A 17,952-nucleotide genomic window follows, 5' to 3' on the forward strand; every position below is an offset into this window, starting at 1 on the left:
GGAAGGAGGGAGGGGGAAGATGGCGGCGGGGCGAGGGCTGCTGGCGGCGGGGCTGTTCCGCGGGCGGGTCGCCATCGTCACCGGCGGCGGCACTGGCATCGGCAAGGCCATCGCCGCCGACCTGCTGGCGCTAGGTGGGCGCGGGGAGGGGCGGGGGCTCTGCAGGGAGCCCCGGCGGGGCAGTGGGGCGAGGAGGGTGTTGGGGGTCGGATGAGGTTTGAGGGACGGTCAGGGAGTGCCCGGCGGGCTGCGGTGCGTTTTGGGGGCTGGCGGCGCTGCGAGGAGCGTGTGGGTGGGACGTTGTGACAGGGGCGGTGAAGGCGAGGGGTACAAGGTGAGGTTGGTGTGGGGCTGTGCCTTTGGGCCCGCTGGCACGTAAAAGATTTTAAACTCAGCGGTCACAGTGAGGGTGTGTTAAACCCGGACCCTTTTTCTCAGACTCTCCCTTCAGTGAGTTTTCATCTTAACTGGAGGATTTATCGGGTTGTTGAACGGAGCCTCGCGGAGCAGAGTCGTTTTGAACTGCTGTCCACACAGTAACATTAGAGACGTGGCGCTTCTCTCCCAGTGCCTGTGACAGGAATGTCCTAAAGTTGAAGAACATCTTCGTTGTGCGCTGCATGGGTTTTCTTTCCATGCTGAGTACAGAGAAGTGGTAAAACCTGGGGTGAAAGGCAGTCTCCTGACTCTCTGATATGAGGCCAGGAGAGGTAGAGGTGCCTCGTATATCCTCCTTGCAACACCTTTCCTGCAGGTTTCAGCATGAGTGGTAGGGATCATTGGCACCAGACTGGGTTTAGATAGTTTATTATCATGATTGGATTCACTGTCTTCAAAATACCACCACCAACATTATGTGTCTCGGTGCCACGCTGCCTGTGGTTTGCACTGCTGGAATGTGCACTATACCATTGCACTGCATAGTAAACAGCTTTCTTTGTTAAGGCTGTGATGGGGGACATCTCTGCCTCTCCTGGCCTTTGTCCCCCCAGCTTTCTTGTTCTGTGGAGCTGAAAGGAGGATTAATTCTGTTACCTTTGTATTACTGGGGAACTAAACATTTCTCTTTGAGTGTCCTTACATGCTCCCTAAAAGAGGTTCTTTTTGAGCGTCAGCACACTATTGGTTGATGATGTTACCCAGTTACCTTAAAATTGTGTTTAATTTGATCGTCATTATTTTTTTCAAGCAAAATAGAAATAACAGAAGTGTGTCCATAGCAGGCTAAATAAAAATAAGGCTGCAAATGTCTACAAATCACTGGAGAGAATATTAAGAAGGAGCTATGACTGAAGTCTGACTGAGTAACCTTCCTTACCTGTAGATTTGCAGGTTACTACTGACAAGAAGATCAGGAGCTCTTTCCATGTATACCTTCTGCTTTAGGTATACATGGGGGGCTGCTTCCTATAGGTGTAGGAGCAATGACAGATAATGCCAGTCATTATGACTGTCATGAGGAAAAATAAGTGAAGTAGTGTCAGCTTGTGCAGTAGTTTCCAAGTGTTCCTCATGAGTTATAATCTCCTCCTCTCCCAGTTAGCATGGTTAGCAAAAATATACTCTTTTACTGGACCTTATTCTCTATCATTGTGTATATTAGTAAGCACTTAAGTTGATAAATATAACTGAGCTACTCTGGTTCAGTATTTGTATTAATTGGTAATTGTGTGTGCCATTTTATGGACTCTGCATTAATCAGGTGGTTGTTCAAGTGATCGGAGTTCTTAATTTAAGAACTTTGTTCTTTGTTTTGTTTTATGTATATTTTCACAAGACAGCCTGAGTCAAATGAACAGCTTGCTGCTTCTTCCTCCCACTAGTTATTTTGAGTTGATTCTGGTGTTTGATCACATGAGAGGCCAAATTTCACTTGGCAACAGAGGAGGGGAAAAACAACCTTACACCTGGCAAGATGTGAACTTTTTTCTTTTTTCAACAGATTGAATGTGTCGAATTGTTTTATGTTAAAGCAGATAAGCAGTTGACCTGGTATGAGGAAGAGATGACTTCTGCTGGGATGCTAAGATTATGGAAGCAGCAGAGCAGACTGGGAGCAAGACATCCTTGCCTGCTTAGCAGTGGGAGCTAGTAATTTGCTTATCCATTATATGAAATTGCATGCCTGCTTGATTTGCACTAGGAATTAATTTGGTGTGCTTTGGTTTAGTCTATGTAGTAGCAATTGCTGAAGCCTTAAAGCTGTCCTGAGTCCACTGGTATGACAGAAGACTCTAGGCTGATTGTAGTGTCAGTGCTTGCCTTTAATTTGGCATTAGCATTTTTTTTCTCTGTAGAATGATTCCTTCTGCCTCTAAATGCTGAAAAAAACCAGAATACTTGAGCTTCTGCCTATTTTCCCTCTCCTTTCTGCAGCTGGGATTCTGCAGTGCCACAGGAAAGCCTCTTCCTGCTGTCTGTAGTCTGCAGATAGGGATTAATCTCATGAGGCTATTATCCTTTCCTTCAGTCTCTGTAGGGTTAAAAAACAGGGCATTACATTTGCTCACTACTAGTCAAAATTACAGCCAGTCACAGAGTAAGATTATTTTTGTGGTTTCAGAAGCAAGCATTTTTTTGTAATCAAGACCTGCTGAAACATCTTTAAATCACTTAATTGATAAATGAGGCAGCTGTGAGCAGAGGCAGCAAAAGTGATGTCTGAAAGCTGCTTTGCTGACTCTGCAACTCACAGGCTATCTTCCCCTCTGCAGGAAGGAGAGGGAACCTTGTGGACTTTTTTTTTTTTGATTGCTCTTTTCCTGGCACGGAGGGATCTCGTTGCTAAGAAGCACCTGACATCAGTCATTTCTCTCTCTTGCAAGAATTTCAACACTATATCTTCTAGTCAGTGACTAATAATGGCACATTCCTCAAAGTATCTCCATGACAGTATTAAAAAAATCACATAATTCCATTAGCTGAAGGATGTTTCATTTTGTCTCTCCAGGTTGCAGTGTTGTTATTGCCTCTCGAAAATTTGATCGATTAAAAGCTGCTGCAGAAGAACTAAATTACAAGTTTTCTTCCGTGAGTCCTGCCAAAGTGACTCCCATACAGTGCAATATCCGCAAGGAAGAAGAGGTAAAGACTCGTGATTTTGTTCTGGGGCTTAACATGTCAAAAGCATATTGTGTATATAAATTCTCACATCTCCAAAGCTCTCTGCCCCCTCAAAAATAGCTTAGATCAGAGTATGTGCTTTCCGAGGGAAGACATTTATTAGCCACCTGAGCAAGAAAGCATTTGTAATTGCAAGTGTTTTTCTGACCAGGCTTACATATTTCAGAAATTTCTGGGAGAAGCAGGCCTTGAAACTGGCATGTTCTATAGCCGAGCCAGAGCCCACTTAGTGTGATTGTTTGTCACATTTCTGTGACAGAAGTGAGGGGGTGTAAACTTGTGAAGATGGAGACCTCAGAATAGTTCCTTCCAACAAGAAGACATGGGATCACAGTGCTTGTGACTTGATACAAGTGCCATGCATTTTCAGTTTAGCTTGTATTAAAGCCAAAAAAACCCCCCACAGATTTATAATATTTTAGCCATGTTTAAATTTTGGTTACAGTTTGAGGTGAGCCTCATTGCAAGCTTTATTACTATCCCAGTTAATTTTTTTTCCCTTTTTCTTCTTATTTCAAAAAATGAAAGATCAAGAGCCAAAGTCCTTAATCCAGGTTTTTCAGAAGTCTGCATGCACCTCCTAATTTTTTATCTGTGTAATTAAATATTTAGAAGTCCACCTTCAGGTTGGATTTTTAACTTACTGAAGACAGCTAGAAAATTTTCCAGTAACCACTGATTGCTACATTTTTCTTAACCTCTCAAGGTCTCTGTTAAGTAACTTACATATTAATGACATTCAGCAGCTATGAAGATTCTGGAAATAACCTAATATGTAACCATAAACCAAATAAAAAATAAAATTATTCTCTGCTGGAACAGTGCATACCATAAAATATTTATAGTGATATACTCAGACTTTCTCTTCTGAAGGAGATGAACCCCGGGGCTGTGCAGTATGTCACGTCACCTAGCAGTGAATTTTAGGTTTGTATTTACTAGCATCAGCAGTGCAACATAATAGGTTATGACAGATGTCAGAGGGCAACTTACATGATTAAAGCTACAGAAAAAAAAAGAGGTAAAGAGATAAAAATGGCTTAAGCCTTTTTTCATGTCTCTTTCTTGCAGAAGGTACTCTGGTGGGCTTAATAATCATCTGCATGTGAGTCTTATTTCTGTATCAGTTTAAAAATGATTTAGTGGGAACTGTAGTGCCCAGTGAGAGGGTACAGAGCTTGGATGGTAAAATGAGGTAGTCTCCACTAAACTGCCATTCCTTTTTTGTTTCCTGTGTAAGTGTGGCTAAATACCTATTTGACAAAACAGGCTTAAGGGGCTTTGAAAATTTTTGAAGGTGCTTTTAAAGCCTTCTTCATAGTGCTGTGTAAAGCGTTTAGACATTATTCTGTCTTACAGGTAGCCATGCTGATACTTGAAGAAACTTTTGTCTTTGCTATTACCCTGCAGTTTTATCATAGAATTGTCCTCTTTCCAGTTTAGTTTTAAGCTCTGTTCATTTAGAGACACACCAGAATTTTCTTAGAACTTTTCATATGATATTGGTGAAGCTTCTATTGGGTGTCGCCTGCCAGTGGAAGTTCTCTTTAACCATTGTCTTTTCAGGTCTGTATCTATTGAAGAAAGTGTTCAGAGGAATAAGGCAGATTAAGCACCAGTCTTCAATTTATCAGTCATTGATCCAGTTTTATAGGTCGACTCACTTCAGTTCTTCAACTGCTTCTGTTCAAGTCCTTTTCAGAAAAAAATCATCATGAAAATTTCATAAGCCCTTTGCTGAAGATTTCAGTAAGGAATGCAATTTCTGTTGTATGTTAACATAAGAACTTGTGTACCTGTTAAACAAATATTTATCCATTCCAGATGCCCATTTCCAAGACCAGATTTTTTTTTACTGGTTAGAGACATCCTGCGATTTTTGTTCTTTAGCTCTTGGTTTTCTGGCTCTGTTCTCCTTTAGTTCTTCAGTGCTTGAAATTCTCAAAGATTGCTAAATCCCAGCCACTTGTTATTTAATTTCTAAAGTTACTGTTGGACCAGAAATATGTGGATCATGTTTTCAGCTTTTCCATTTGTAGTGAGGATAGCACTTCCTTACACTTAGGTATTTCGGTTTGTAAGTTGAAACTAGATAAGCTCAAATTAACAGTCATTAACTTACACTGCTGAAAACTGTCAACACTGAGTGTGGCAAGTTTTCCACAACCCTCTGCTTACTATTGCTTATTTATTATATTTGCTAAGAGCAGCAATGGTGAATACTGCTTTCTAATTTGCACTTGATTGCCTTGTGGAAACTAGAGGAAAAGTACCTTTGGACATTACTTTGATTCAAAGAGCATTGTACATCCACTTTCAAAACCTACTCCATTCTTAACCTAAAATTTTGTGCCTGGGACTTGGAGGCTTAAAAACAGGGATCAATAAAAGATGTAGTGGAGGATTTTCTAGCCTCGGAGATTAATCTTAAGTAGAGGCAACACAGTGATATAACTCACTTCAGTATTTTCACAAATACAGGAAGAGCTTCCTCTTAATAGTGGAAGATGGGATGAGAGGGCATATATAATTTTGGGTTCTCTCACAAAAGCAACAAGACCTGTACAAATGTGTTGGCTCTGTATGCTACACATTAATAGCTTTACAACTCATTGTCTGCTTTCAGCTTAGTATGAGTGAAGAGCATTTACTTCAGAAATCATGGAAACGCATTGTTGGGTAGAGAGAACAGCCTCTGCAAGTATTCCATGGGAGTCTTTGCGTCCTCTTTCTCAGCTCTTATACCAGGTACCAAAGAACTTGTGCAGAAGAAAAACATTATAAATGTTTCAACAAGGGAAAAAAAAAAACATAGGAGTTCAAGCCCTCTTAGACATCAGAACTGATCCATCACAAGCTACAAAGCCCGGGAAGCTTCCTGAAGAACTCCATAGTTCATTTAGTATATCCTTCTCTCTGACATCTCACCAAAGTCTTTCTAAGAGTAAATCTTTCTTATTAAGGAAGCCACCGTGATCACCTGTAGGAACAAGCCATCTGTTCTTACTCTAGCATGCCATTTTTTTTTTTCATCCCTCCTTCTCCATCAGTTCTGCATTTTTCTAAAGGCCTCTATGAATTCTGTCCTGGTTTTCATTCTATAACCAGGGAAACTGGAAGGAGGGACTTTGAATAAAGGAAATTTAAGAAAGATGAAGGTACTTTCAAATTGCCAGCTTATTATTTTTTTACCTTTATTTTTTTATCTTAAAGTAACTGACCTACTCTGAAGATGACACAGCTCATGCCTCTAGTTTGAATCTGTGAAATTCAAGCATTAGAAGATTCATCACTCATCATATAGTGCAATATGTTTGTTAGAGCTCTTTGTGGCTTAGGAAAAGTCAAAGAAGGTACAGTGAATTAATCGCTGCAGAAGCTTGATGGCAGATATCGTGGGAATAGCTTAATTAATTCACATTTTTAAGTCTCTAAATCTTCATCCTCAGAAGCCCTCTTGCTTTCTAGCAAATCTTACTTTTCATTTAATGTCAGGAAATAATCCTGCTTGATGGAGGATTTTCAACCACTGGATAACCTGTCAAGCTTATTTTTGTCATGAGTTTGCTGCTGCTTTTTACTAGTTTTCCATTGAGTGTTCTGTAAAGGATAAAACCCCGTTTTTATTTTTTAAAATGGAAGAGTAGAGGGTTCTGGGGTGCCAGTAAGAGGATCTGAGGCTTCTATATTCTGTCATTGTAGGGCCTTATCCTGGAGGAGTGGTTGTGCACCTCTCTTATCCTGTTGTCTGGAATATATATAGTGATAGATATTGCTTCTTAATGATTATTAAGCTGAAGTGATTTTAATTGTTTGCATATTTGCTAGCACTGCCCACATAATGTGTTGAGAGCAGGTCAGTTTACTCTTGCTGAGAGGCAAACCAGACAGCTCTGCTGTGTGTGTGTCTTTTGCAACCAAGCTCTTTGTCCAAAATCCAAGGACATAATTAATCAGTTTCACAGCCTCAATGTAATGGTGGCCAGAGCAGAGGAGAGAGACCCCATCCCTTTTCCATTATGAAAAGAGCTTTCTATTTACCTCTGTATGTGTTAGGAAGGGGAAGCAAGTATTTGTGGGTCTTAAATGTTGAGGTACAACAAATCTATTGATGGGGCAAGACATGAGGAACTTTTTACCCTTGTTGCTATATGCTGTGGACAAACATTTCTTTAACTGGCACCTAGATAAGTAGAAGACATGTCTAGGTAAGTGGAAGATAAAACTTTGTACTTCTGGTAGGCCACTGCTGTTCTTGAAGTCAACAATTCAGAATTCTGTGCACAGAATTTTTACACTCCAGCTCCAGCAACAGCACCTGCTGCTGGACCAGACCCTGAGGGTAAAACCTGTCACTTGGACATCTGACAAACAGGAGTCCTTCAGACAGACTCCAAACAGTACTACTTAGCACATACTTTGTGTCTGAGTTCACTAGTAGCTTTTCTTTTCCAATAAAGCTGTAGCTTAGCATAGGCTCAGTTGGTTTATAAATACTTAGTGCCTGTCTGTGTGAAGCCTCTAGTGGAAGACTGTGGCTTGGTGAGGAGTTGTGGGTAAGAGATTCTTGTTGTACTTTTAAATAACACAGCAATAACATGAAGTAAAAATGCCTGTTACCACTGTGCCAGAATGCCTACTAGTTCTAGTTCCCAAATAGCAAATCTCTAACACTCTGTAGTGGGCTGTTTGCCTGTGAGTTTTACTTAAGTTCAGGGTGACCTGTGAATGCTTGTGGACGTTTGTCCAAGTACTGTCATCTCAGTTATCTGTGAGAGTGTGCTACTGCATAATACTTTTGAGTTGCAGTCACACACAAATGTCCCTTATTGAAGACCTCCAGTCTTCTGGTTTTGTCAGAAATGCCTGATTTTGCTGTTTTCAGTCTTTTTCAGAGGAATGTCCTACGCTAGTAGCTGTACCTCATGAGGCTTTGCTTTGCTTACAAAGAGAGTCTTTAGTAACTTTTCTAAGTGGATTTTGAAATTATAGGATTAGAAAAGAATCTTCTTGAGTTCCTGCTGTGATTTAAATGTGTTCTACCAGACCCTCCTCCTCTCTTTGCTGGTGGCTGCTATCACTATGTTTACTGGGTGGTGACTGGGAGAAGCACGGCAACGATGCTTCCTCTGCAGCACAGAAGACATTGTGAAAATTGCTACAGTTGGAGCCACCTGAGCTGTCACTGGAGACCCTGCTGGCCACTTCTGGTTTTCAGAAACAGAACTGATACGTGTTTGTTGTTGTTTTTTATTTATTTTTTTTCCCCCTGAGAATATGGTTCAACAAGCATGGGGTATGGAGCAGGGCATCATTTCACCTTCATGAAATTCAAACAATCCCTTCCCCCCAAACACACACTTCAGTTGGTCTGAGCCTGTAATTAGTATAATAATCCAGTGTATCACAGCTGTCACAGATGTTTTGGTTTTCTATGGTTTTTTCCCCTCAGAAGTGCACCTCAAGGTGCAGTGACCAATATTAGGAATAAGATGACATTCAGAATTTAAAGATGGTGGTTTAAGTATCAAAATTATTTTCTTGAGGCCTTCTTTCTCAGCAGGCATTAGTTTTTCAGCCAGGCTTCAATCACTCTGTGTTTGTTTACATTTTTTTCTTCAGAGAGGTGCATCCTTACAGGATCCATACTATCCTGTTAAATCAATCCCAAACTGTTAGCAACAAAAGATATAAGGAAGCTATTTATGAGACTGAGTTGCTGACATGGTGAGATACCGATCACGCGTTGCTTACTCTTTTTTTTCTGACGTTTTCTACTGTTAACTATATGCTGAGAAAGGCTGATTGATATCCTTCCCCTAGTCCAATCTGTTTGAGCAGCAGCATCACTGCAACTGTTTATTTTTCTGGTGGTGTTTTGGTCTGTGTTTTATTTAACCACAGATGGTAGTAATTTCATGTATGCTTGAGTAGGAAAAACTGATGCATGGTATCTAGTTATGATTGATGATGTAAGCAGGAAACAGTCATGTTGTCCCATTTCCTATTTCTTGAGATAAAGGTTAAATTATTTCTTAGTTGCTATGGAGTTCTTATTACTATCTTGTAATAATATTTTTGCTAAAGAAGACAACTTGTATTTCCAGCATTTTTTCGAGTTCATGTTTTGTAGGGTAACTAACCTTCTTTGTTTGTGTAAGAAGATTGGCTGTTGCCAACTCTTATGTCATAGTTTTAGTGAATGTACAAAACATTAAGGTAAGGATGTTAAAACTCCACAAGATGATGCAGATTTTCTATTTAAAATGCTCAGGTATACTGGCCAAGTAAAAAAGCAGTAGTTACACTATATGGAGCTCTTCCAACATGTGATGTGAACACCCCCACCCTTTTGAAAAATGTCAGAGGATTCTTAGTAGGACTTATGTAGCAGGCTTCTGTGTGTGTTTGGCTATACAAACTGTCAGCAGCATAAATCCCCTTCTTCTTTCGGTGCTGGTATTTTGTGTAACACCTGCATTATACCAGCAAGATTTCCTAAATAAACATGGACACAGCCCAGTCCTTCTTGGCTGACCACACCTGTCATAAGAATCTTACAGCCTCTTTGAAGGCCAGACCTCCTCTTGTTCTGTGAAGAGGATATGAGAGAGAAAATACTGAGAATGAAATTGGGTACAGGGCTTAATCAGCATACCACACTAACAAATATTATTTCAGGTAGAAGCTTTGGTGAAGTCTACACTGAGTCTGCATGGGAAGATTGACTTCCTGGTGAATAATGGAGGGGGCCAATTTGCAAGTCCTTCTGAAGCCATCCGTGCAAAAGGCTGGAATGCTGTGATAGAGACGAATCTAACAGGGACCTTCTATTGCTGCAAAGCAGGTAAGGTCTGAACATTAAGATATTTTTTTGGTTATTTCTTCTCTTTTTTTACTGCAATACCAGAAGACAAGAAATATTTCCCTGCCTTCTTTTTTCCACACACTTATCTGACAGTGGGTATTTGTTTTCATGAATCTCATCCAAAGCTTTGCATTAAATGGTACATAACATTTGTTCATATATACAAAGATACATTTAGGCAAGTATGATCTTCTGGTTAAGGCCAGGTTTGGGGAGACAGTTGTCTTGGATACTCCTTAAAAGACTATAGGAAAACCACTTAACTTCTGGGGCCTGTATGTACTGTGTGTAACACAGGAAAATACTTCTCTCCTTCAGGGATATAAATTTAAGCTTAAATTTAAGTATGGCATGTGATTCTCAGATAATATTTGGAATGTAGAAATGAAAGTCATTTACATTACATAAAATGTAAAAACATGAAATCTTGATTTCCACCAAATGCTTCTGTACTACACCTGTTGTCCCATAATCTCACTTCTGGCTGGGCAAGAGTGTGGTACAGAGAGCAGATTTGGGAAAATGTGTAATGTGATTGCAGTTAGGACTCCAAATTTGGCTTCCAATTGGCAAGTTCATGTGTATGCATTTCTTCTGATATTTATAGGTTATCTTCCTCCTTCATACAGTGTACAATGCCTGGATGCAAGAACACGGAGGAGCCATTGTCAACATTACTGCTGCCGTGAGAAATGGGTTTCCTGGAATGTCGTAATATATATTTTCTTTTTACATTTTCCTATGTTTTTCCCCTGGAATTACTAGTTGCTCTTAAACACTTCAGAAAGGTGTGCACTGGGCAGCAGCAGAGTATAGAAATATAGCAGTTTGGTCAAGAGAGAGCAAGAGTATCACTTGGCTGAATGTGTGGGGTTAATTCAGTAGGGACTACAGGAGTAAATGGCATCTCTGATCTCTCTCAACTGTTTTGTAAGAAGCTATGAAGCAAGACTTTCCAGTGAAGCTTTCATTGGAAATGGTGTGCTAGTGGGACTAGTTGGATGGAAATGCTCTTTCTCCAAATTGCTGGAGGGTTTTGCAAGAACTTGGCACCAGTTGCTTTTCTCTTCTATGCTCAGTTTACACGTCTTGATGGTGCAATGAGTTATGGAAATTGGACCAGGAGTAGGGGAGTAGGAGGAACATTTCTAGTACGTTATCAGGTTTTGGCTTTGCCCTTCAGCTCACATAATGCTTGTCTTTCCTGTTTTTCTTTTTACTCCCACTTTGTAGACATCTTTCTTGGAGAAGGTTTCTGATGCAAATAGAATCAATTCTATTTGCTCTGCTCCTTTCTTGACTAGGAGAAGGCTCATGGCTACAAACATATTGCCATGTTTGTAGTTGTTTTATGCTGATGCAAATGATTACAGCCATGAAAATGGAGCGTCCTATCCATACTTGTACATGTACTATATTTATTCAAATTTCTTTACCCTCAAAATGTAGGTGAGCAGGAGTTTTCCGATTTGAAACTTGCTACCACAAAAGTTCCAATTTGTTGAAAGGTAGTAATGCTCAGGAAATTAATTGTTTCAGTTATTTTCTTTTCAAAGGAAATTTGGAAGTTGTCAATGTGCTGCATGTTGACCGTTTCTTGAAAAAAAAGTCTGAATTTCTTCTTTGAAACTTCCTTTTCCTCTTTTTTTTTAAACTTGGAAATTGAGTTTCTACTGAAGAAAATACAAAAAATATACTTTGAGGAAGTGTTGCATTACCTCTTTTTGTTCAGCATTGAAAGTGTTCAAAATTAAGAGGTTTTAAGGAACAGCAGAATATTTTCTCACTAGCTTGTTCTTGGCAGTACAGAATAAATTTTGAAATCCACAGGGTGGTGCTGAAGCTACAGTTATTTGAGTTTCTCCACTGTGGTAAAATCTGGCTGAATTGTCTTGTCAAATACGCTGAACCTGCATTTGAGAGTTGAACCATGAGAAAAAGCTAATTCTGAATAACAGTGGACAAGTTTTCCTAAATAACTAATGTGCATAGATGTAAGTGGATAGACAAAACTACTTACAAGTCAAATTCCTGCTGAATTGATACTCTTTGTAAAAATGTACTATTCAAAAAGATTTGCCTTTACAAGTCCAGCCACCACTTGTGCAAAAAGTCACCTGATACAGTTTTCCATCAGTATTAATTTTGAACATAAAACTTGTCAAGTTTGCTCATAGTGTGCTTGTGGGTTATTCATACATTTAGATCAGAAAGAAATGAGTTATGTTTTCTTACATTTTTCTCAAGTTTTTTGTATTCTTTCCCTTGTATTTGAGAAGCTATTGCATTATCTCCTCTAAGTCTTTTTTGCTAGGCTAAAGAATCCAAATTCTATTTGTTTTCTATGAGTCCAGCTGTCTACTATTCATTATTGCAGTATTTTTGTCTGCATTTGTTCAAGCTTGTAATCATTTCAGACTAGTTTACTATAGCAGCAAGGTGTATGACTTCACTCGAACTTGTTGTCTCTATCTCCATCCATCTAGAGTAATTTTTGAATAGTGAGTGATTTTAATCCTGTCTGTCAGAAGATTTAAACTATTTTTCAGGTCACTGTCCTTCCAAGTCTTGCTTTACCTCTGCAGCCTACAGGTAGTTTTACATAGTTTGAACTTTACCTCCTTGTTTCACATTTTATAAGCCTCTCTCTGCAGTAGAGTAGATGACCTCATGTCACATTGGGGGAGAGACTGTAAATATTTTCCAGCAATGACAGGAAATCATAGCATAGCTTGTTTAATCAGTGAAGCTATGGTCAAACTTACAAACTGGAGAATCTCTGTCTCTCAGAGTGTTGGTCCAGCCACAGAAAGCTACTCTGACTACCCCAGTGAGACTGCAGTAGAATTAATATTGGGCACTCCTAGCTGAGGGAACAGATGCTTCCTTTGCTTTCTTCTCTCAATAGGCACACGGGAGCTGCAAGAGCTGCAGTGGATAACCTCACCAAGACTTTAGCACTGGAATGGGCTCACAGTGGAGTAAGAATCAACAGTGTCGCTCCTGTAAGTATATGATTAAACTTAGCAATCATATGTGTTCATAATTAAAGCTTTCAGGCCAAAAGGGATTTTAAAATCTATAACCTGTAACTGATTTTGGATTGTTTATGCATTTATTTATTTATAATAATTTATAATTTATTTATAATCTGCGTTCTTCAGGTCATTCGAGAGTGTTTTTTACTTTCTGGATGATGAGTCAGAGGATGTGGGATAAAATTGCTTCTGCTTTCTGCTTTGACTTGGCACTCTTGGTTGTTTTTTTTTGTAGCTTGATGAAATGATACTGATATGAGTTGGCCACCTGTTTTACAAAGCCTTGACATGAGATTACTGAATGCTTTGTGTTTCGGTGATGGATACATTATTTCTGAGTTCATGAAGCTTTTTCTGTTTGAGGTTCAGGTGTGCTGATGGTTTCAACCTGTGTTTATGAAGTCAGTTTAAAAATCTCTGAATGTGTAACACAGTGCCTTTTACTTTGTGTTCTACATATTAAGTTAGATTTGCTTTAGACATAAAGAGAATGTATTTGGAGTGGACCTTCTCTCAGAGAAATCATATGTAAAAATGTGTGTTCTGATTTTTTTCTTATCAAATTCATGCAGACAGGAAACCACTGTCAGCTAAAATATGCCTGCCACATTTCTGAGGAAGTAGGCAGCAGGTAGCAGTTTTTTAAAACAGCAGTATGGAAAGAGCAGCTATATTTTGTAGTGGATAGTACTGCAGATACAGAGGTTATATTGAAGCTCTAGCTTTAACTTTTTAGATTGTGTGATCTGTTGTGATTTGTGTAATCTGCTCTTAACCACAATTTATTTTGCACATTTACTCTCTCACAATCAAAAGAGGAAATGTAAATTTTGTGCAGCTACTTCTACAATCAGGAATTATCCTACCCACATGAGTGAGTGTCATAAGTGAGGTGTCATATTTGTTTAAGTGATCCCTAGGAAGGTCTTGTTAGTATTTTTGTAGAATGTCTGTATATCCTGTTGTGCCCCTTGTCCTAAAACATCTGGCTCACTTTGTTTGGCATAGCAGAGAATGCTTAATGGCAGATATATGATGATCATTCAGGTAGTGGCTTTTATGTAGCCTTTGTGAGACCCAATTCATCTGGAGACTTGTTAAATATTAACATCTACTGGCTTCTACTTCCTGTTGATTTGTTTTTTCTGATTTATCAAGTCTTGGGGAAGTAAGTAATTAAGACAGCATTATTATGTGAATATACTTTTCAGGCATGCTAAGTACCTAATGAATCATGCTGATTATACATTATAGCACATGTCAAAAGAAGTTTTTGACAAGCAAACACTTCAGGGGTTTGGCTCTTTCATAAGTATTTGCTAGCTTTGTTACTATGCTGGTAACAGAAGTCCATGTTGTAGTTACAGTAATACTTCTGTCACCTTTGTGGACGCACCAGCTTTGTGGTAACAATATAAAACTGTTACTACTTTAGAGGAGCAGAGTAACCTGTACGGAATGGATACAGAGAGAGGGAAACCTGTATTCTGGAAAAAATAGTTTCACATGCATTATACAGATGTCTTAGAAATCTTACTATGTGCTTTGTGGATGAATTCAGATTTTATTTGATTTAAACTTCAATCCCAAAGATTCTGTCCTGACCAATGGCTGTAACCCTGTGTTCCCATTGCTGTAGCCTTCATCTTCCCTCTCAAGACTAAACTGGACTGAATAATCATCAGAGCAAACACAGTCACCTTTTTCTGTTTCTACAGCAGCTAAGTGGGGAGAGTTGGAATTCTGACTGAAATCTGTCTGCTTCCATAATTTGCAATAAATCCATCTCGTGTTCTTACAAATGACAAGACACTGGAGAACTTGTTCTTTGGGCTTTGTAGTTTCCTGCTGTAAGTTAACATGAAATGCTTGTAATTTCAAAGCAGCCTCTGAATTTCTTTATACTCCATTTTTTAGTTATTGAAGTGACAGTGGAGAACTGGAATAATCAGAAGTATTGCGCTTGAATAGAGAAGTGGCTGGCAGCCAAATTACCTTCTTGTATAAATTATACTATTCCATTACATTTAAAAACTTGCATTCAACTGCTCTTTGAGTAGTTTAATCCCACAGGAAATCAGTGATGACAACTTCACTATTTTAGAATGATCCATTTAAACATATGCAAGAGAACTTAATTTTCACTATGATGTTTTGAAATAGGGACTGGTATTTTCAGAAACTGCTGTTGCAAACTATGGAGAGCAAGGTGTAATGATGTGGTTAAAGAGCATACCAAAGGTTCCTGCCAAGAGGTCGGCGGTTCCTGAGGAGGTAATGTATTTCAGAACATTTGTGATATTTCTACTTCTGTGTCTCTATTTAGAAGCCATTTTATTATATGGAGAACAAAAAGACTTAATTCTGCACTGTGATGGAATATTTTAAAAGAAAAAAAGCTTATAGTAATGTGTAGTTGTGCCAAGTGGGAGACTTAACCAGTAGTCACTGATATACGAAAATTTAATTCAGCTGCCTCTTACAGCTGAAGTGTTTCATGGTAGACATTAGTTCCTGAAGAAGTTGACTTCCAGGAGGAAGGAATGAAAGAACAAATATTAAGGTGAAAAAAATTGTATCTTAAAAGTACTTAGCTCTCTTCTACCAAGAATGTGCTTATTTGATAGATTGGTCCACATTTTTGTTTGATTTTTAAGCATTTGATGCTTAAAGTTTATTGGTTTTCCTCTGATAAGTGCTTGATGGTTATCACTAGGAGGATGGTTTTAAGATTTTTACAGTTTTTGCTGAGTGGAAAATGTTACTATGTCTTACCTGTAAAAGTTTTTACAAGCCTCTTTGACATAAACAGTTCCCAGCGGTCTAAGAAAGATTAAAATTGTCATTCTTCTGACAGATCTCTCCTGCAGTGTGTTTCCTACTATCTCCAGCTGCTTCTTTCATAACTGGGATAACCATGGTTGTGGATGGTGGCCAAAGTTTATACAGCCATACCCTAGAAATACCCGGTAAGAAATGGGTTACAAAATAATGCCCTTCAAGTGACTGAAGTTGGGCAATGGGGGGACACAAAAGTAAAATGCCTAGTTTCTCAACCAACTAAATATGTTCTTTTATTTGTTTTCCTCAGATCATGACAGATGGCCTGCACTACCAGAAGGAAAAAATTCTGAAATGCTGAAAAAGCTTCTTTCCGGCGAATTCAAGCCAAAGCTGTAAAAGGAGGAGATTTCACCTTATTCCCAGTTGCACACTTGATGATAATCTCACTTTGTGATTTGAGTTTATAATTCTCATTAATAATTTAATTTCCCATATGTAACTACATTGAGTGCCTTGATTTTCATTAGTTTATATTTAAAACTTGAAAGACTGTACACAGTAAATATCTTCTCTGGAAACACTTTCCATTCAGTCTTTTGAGAAGGGGAGGTATAAAAGACAAGTTGTCCATTTGCATAGGCATTAAGTAATGAAGAATCCCAGCCAGAATAAAAAGAATACTTATTTTGAAGTGAAGGGAGCCGAGAGGGAATGGTTTGGAATCCTTCAGTTTAGGGAGAAGGTAATTTAAATCTCTTGTTATTAGTTGCATCAGTAACCATTGAGGTAACTTATCTCTACACTATTTCTGTTCAGCCACACACTGAGTGCTCAACAATGGTTTTAAAGACCAAGTACAGTGAGTATTTATCTGAAAATAATTAAAAATAAAGTGGAATACTGTTATTAATGTTTCAAAATAAATTGGCATATTTTATTGGGAATGTTTTGAATTGCTTGCAAATACAATCGCATAATAGAGCTGACTGCTACTTAAATTTGATAATAGAATAATCAGATAAATTTAAACTTCAACATACAGTTAAAGTTGGATGGAAAGCAGTAGAGATTCAACAATTCAACATGCAAAAATCTTGAAGTAAAATCTGTGGTGTGTAATGCAGTGCTCTCTGCAGTGTGCTCTACTAGTAAAGGAGAGATCTGTAATCCTTTTTTTACCAGTTAAAATACTTTATCCATACTGTGTTGTCTTACAATGTTAACAGAACTTTGTTCATTAGTGTCTTTAAAATAGATGTGATATTTGTGAATAATGCAGAGATGCCATTTAAGAACCAGAAATCTTGCAATGTATGACTTGAAAAGGCTATGTTTGTAGTTTTTCTTATTCACTTTAAGGCAAATGTTCCCATGTCTGCCATCTCTAGTGAAAGTATAAATAAGTAATGACTGTGTTTGCTGTAACAACTGAAAATTGTGGAATCAAGTTGCTGTTATAGAAGTGAACTTTTTGTACTTCATTTTGGACTAAATGTAAGAGTCTGCCAGTTACTTGTACTCTACAAAGGTGTTTGACCTTTATGTTTTTCAGTAAAAAGTGGGTTCTTACATAGGTACATGTAGATTGCTTTTCAGGAAAATCTGAATTCCATTTTTGGGTGGGAAGAGAGGTTTGAGCCTAAATATGTGCTCTTTCAGGTGTATCCTGTTTCCTTGATAACTGGATGGTCATTTATGCAGTTGTGAGACACTTGTTCAGAGATAAAGTCAGCTTTTTTCAAACCTCTTGTGAAAAGATATATTTTGATTATTGCAAATATTAGTTTAGGGTACACAGGAAGAGAATTCCTGGAAGAAAATGCACCTGTTAGGTGACTAACTCTAGAAGTCTAGCCCATTGCAGTGAATGAAATTATTTAGTTTATTAAGACATTATTTCTACATTCTTAACATCTTTCTGGAAGAGAAGGTTAAATGTGAATGTGTGTGCTTCAGACTTGTGGAATTTACTTCCTCTTTGTTTGAATGTGAGTTTCTATGGACTGTGAATTTGATATGAGATGGAAGTGAATTGCTAAAACTAAATTACTTTTTATTATATCCCAGAACTGTTCACTATAGAATTTGAGTATAAACTTGGAAATAATAAATTTTTAATCTTGCAAATTTCCTCTTTAA

General features: G+C 38.4%; 1 protein-coding gene across 1 annotated transcript; it reads left to right on the forward strand.

Annotated features, from left to right (window-relative positions):
• Positions 1 to 3: 3 nt before the first annotated feature.
• On the forward strand, positions 4 to 17,952 carry PECR (peroxisomal trans-2-enoyl-CoA reductase). Its single transcript, XM_032692712.1, has 8 exons — positions 4 to 134; positions 2,951 to 3,084; positions 9,805 to 9,970; positions 10,621 to 10,702; positions 12,900 to 12,996; positions 15,193 to 15,303; positions 15,887 to 15,998; positions 16,121 to 17,952. The coding sequence occupies exons 1-8, from the start codon at positions 20 to 22 to the stop codon at positions 16,207 to 16,209; spliced, it is 906 nt and encodes a 301-aa protein (XP_032548603.1). The 5' UTR covers positions 4 to 19; the 3' UTR covers positions 16,210 to 17,952.

The sequence above is a fragment of the Chiroxiphia lanceolata genome, chromosome 7 (genome assembly GCF_009829145.1).
Source record: "Chiroxiphia lanceolata isolate bChiLan1 chromosome 7, bChiLan1.pri, whole genome shotgun sequence".
NCBI classification, from domain to species: Eukaryota; Metazoa; Chordata; class Aves; order Passeriformes; family Pipridae; genus Chiroxiphia; species Chiroxiphia lanceolata.

Coding starts and splice junctions, on each gene's coding strand:
- PECR (XM_032692712.1), top strand. CDS start 20: ATGGCGGCGGGGCGAGGGCTGCTGGCGGCGGGGCTGTTCCGCGGGCGG. Junction 135..2,950: donor CGCCGACCTGCTGGCGCTAG/GTGGGCGCGGGG, acceptor TTGTCTCTCCAG/GTTGCAGTGTTGTTATTGCC. Junction 10,703..12,899: donor AATGGGTTTCCTGGAATGTC/GTAATATATATT, acceptor TTCTCTCAATAG/GCACACGGGAGCTGCAAGAG.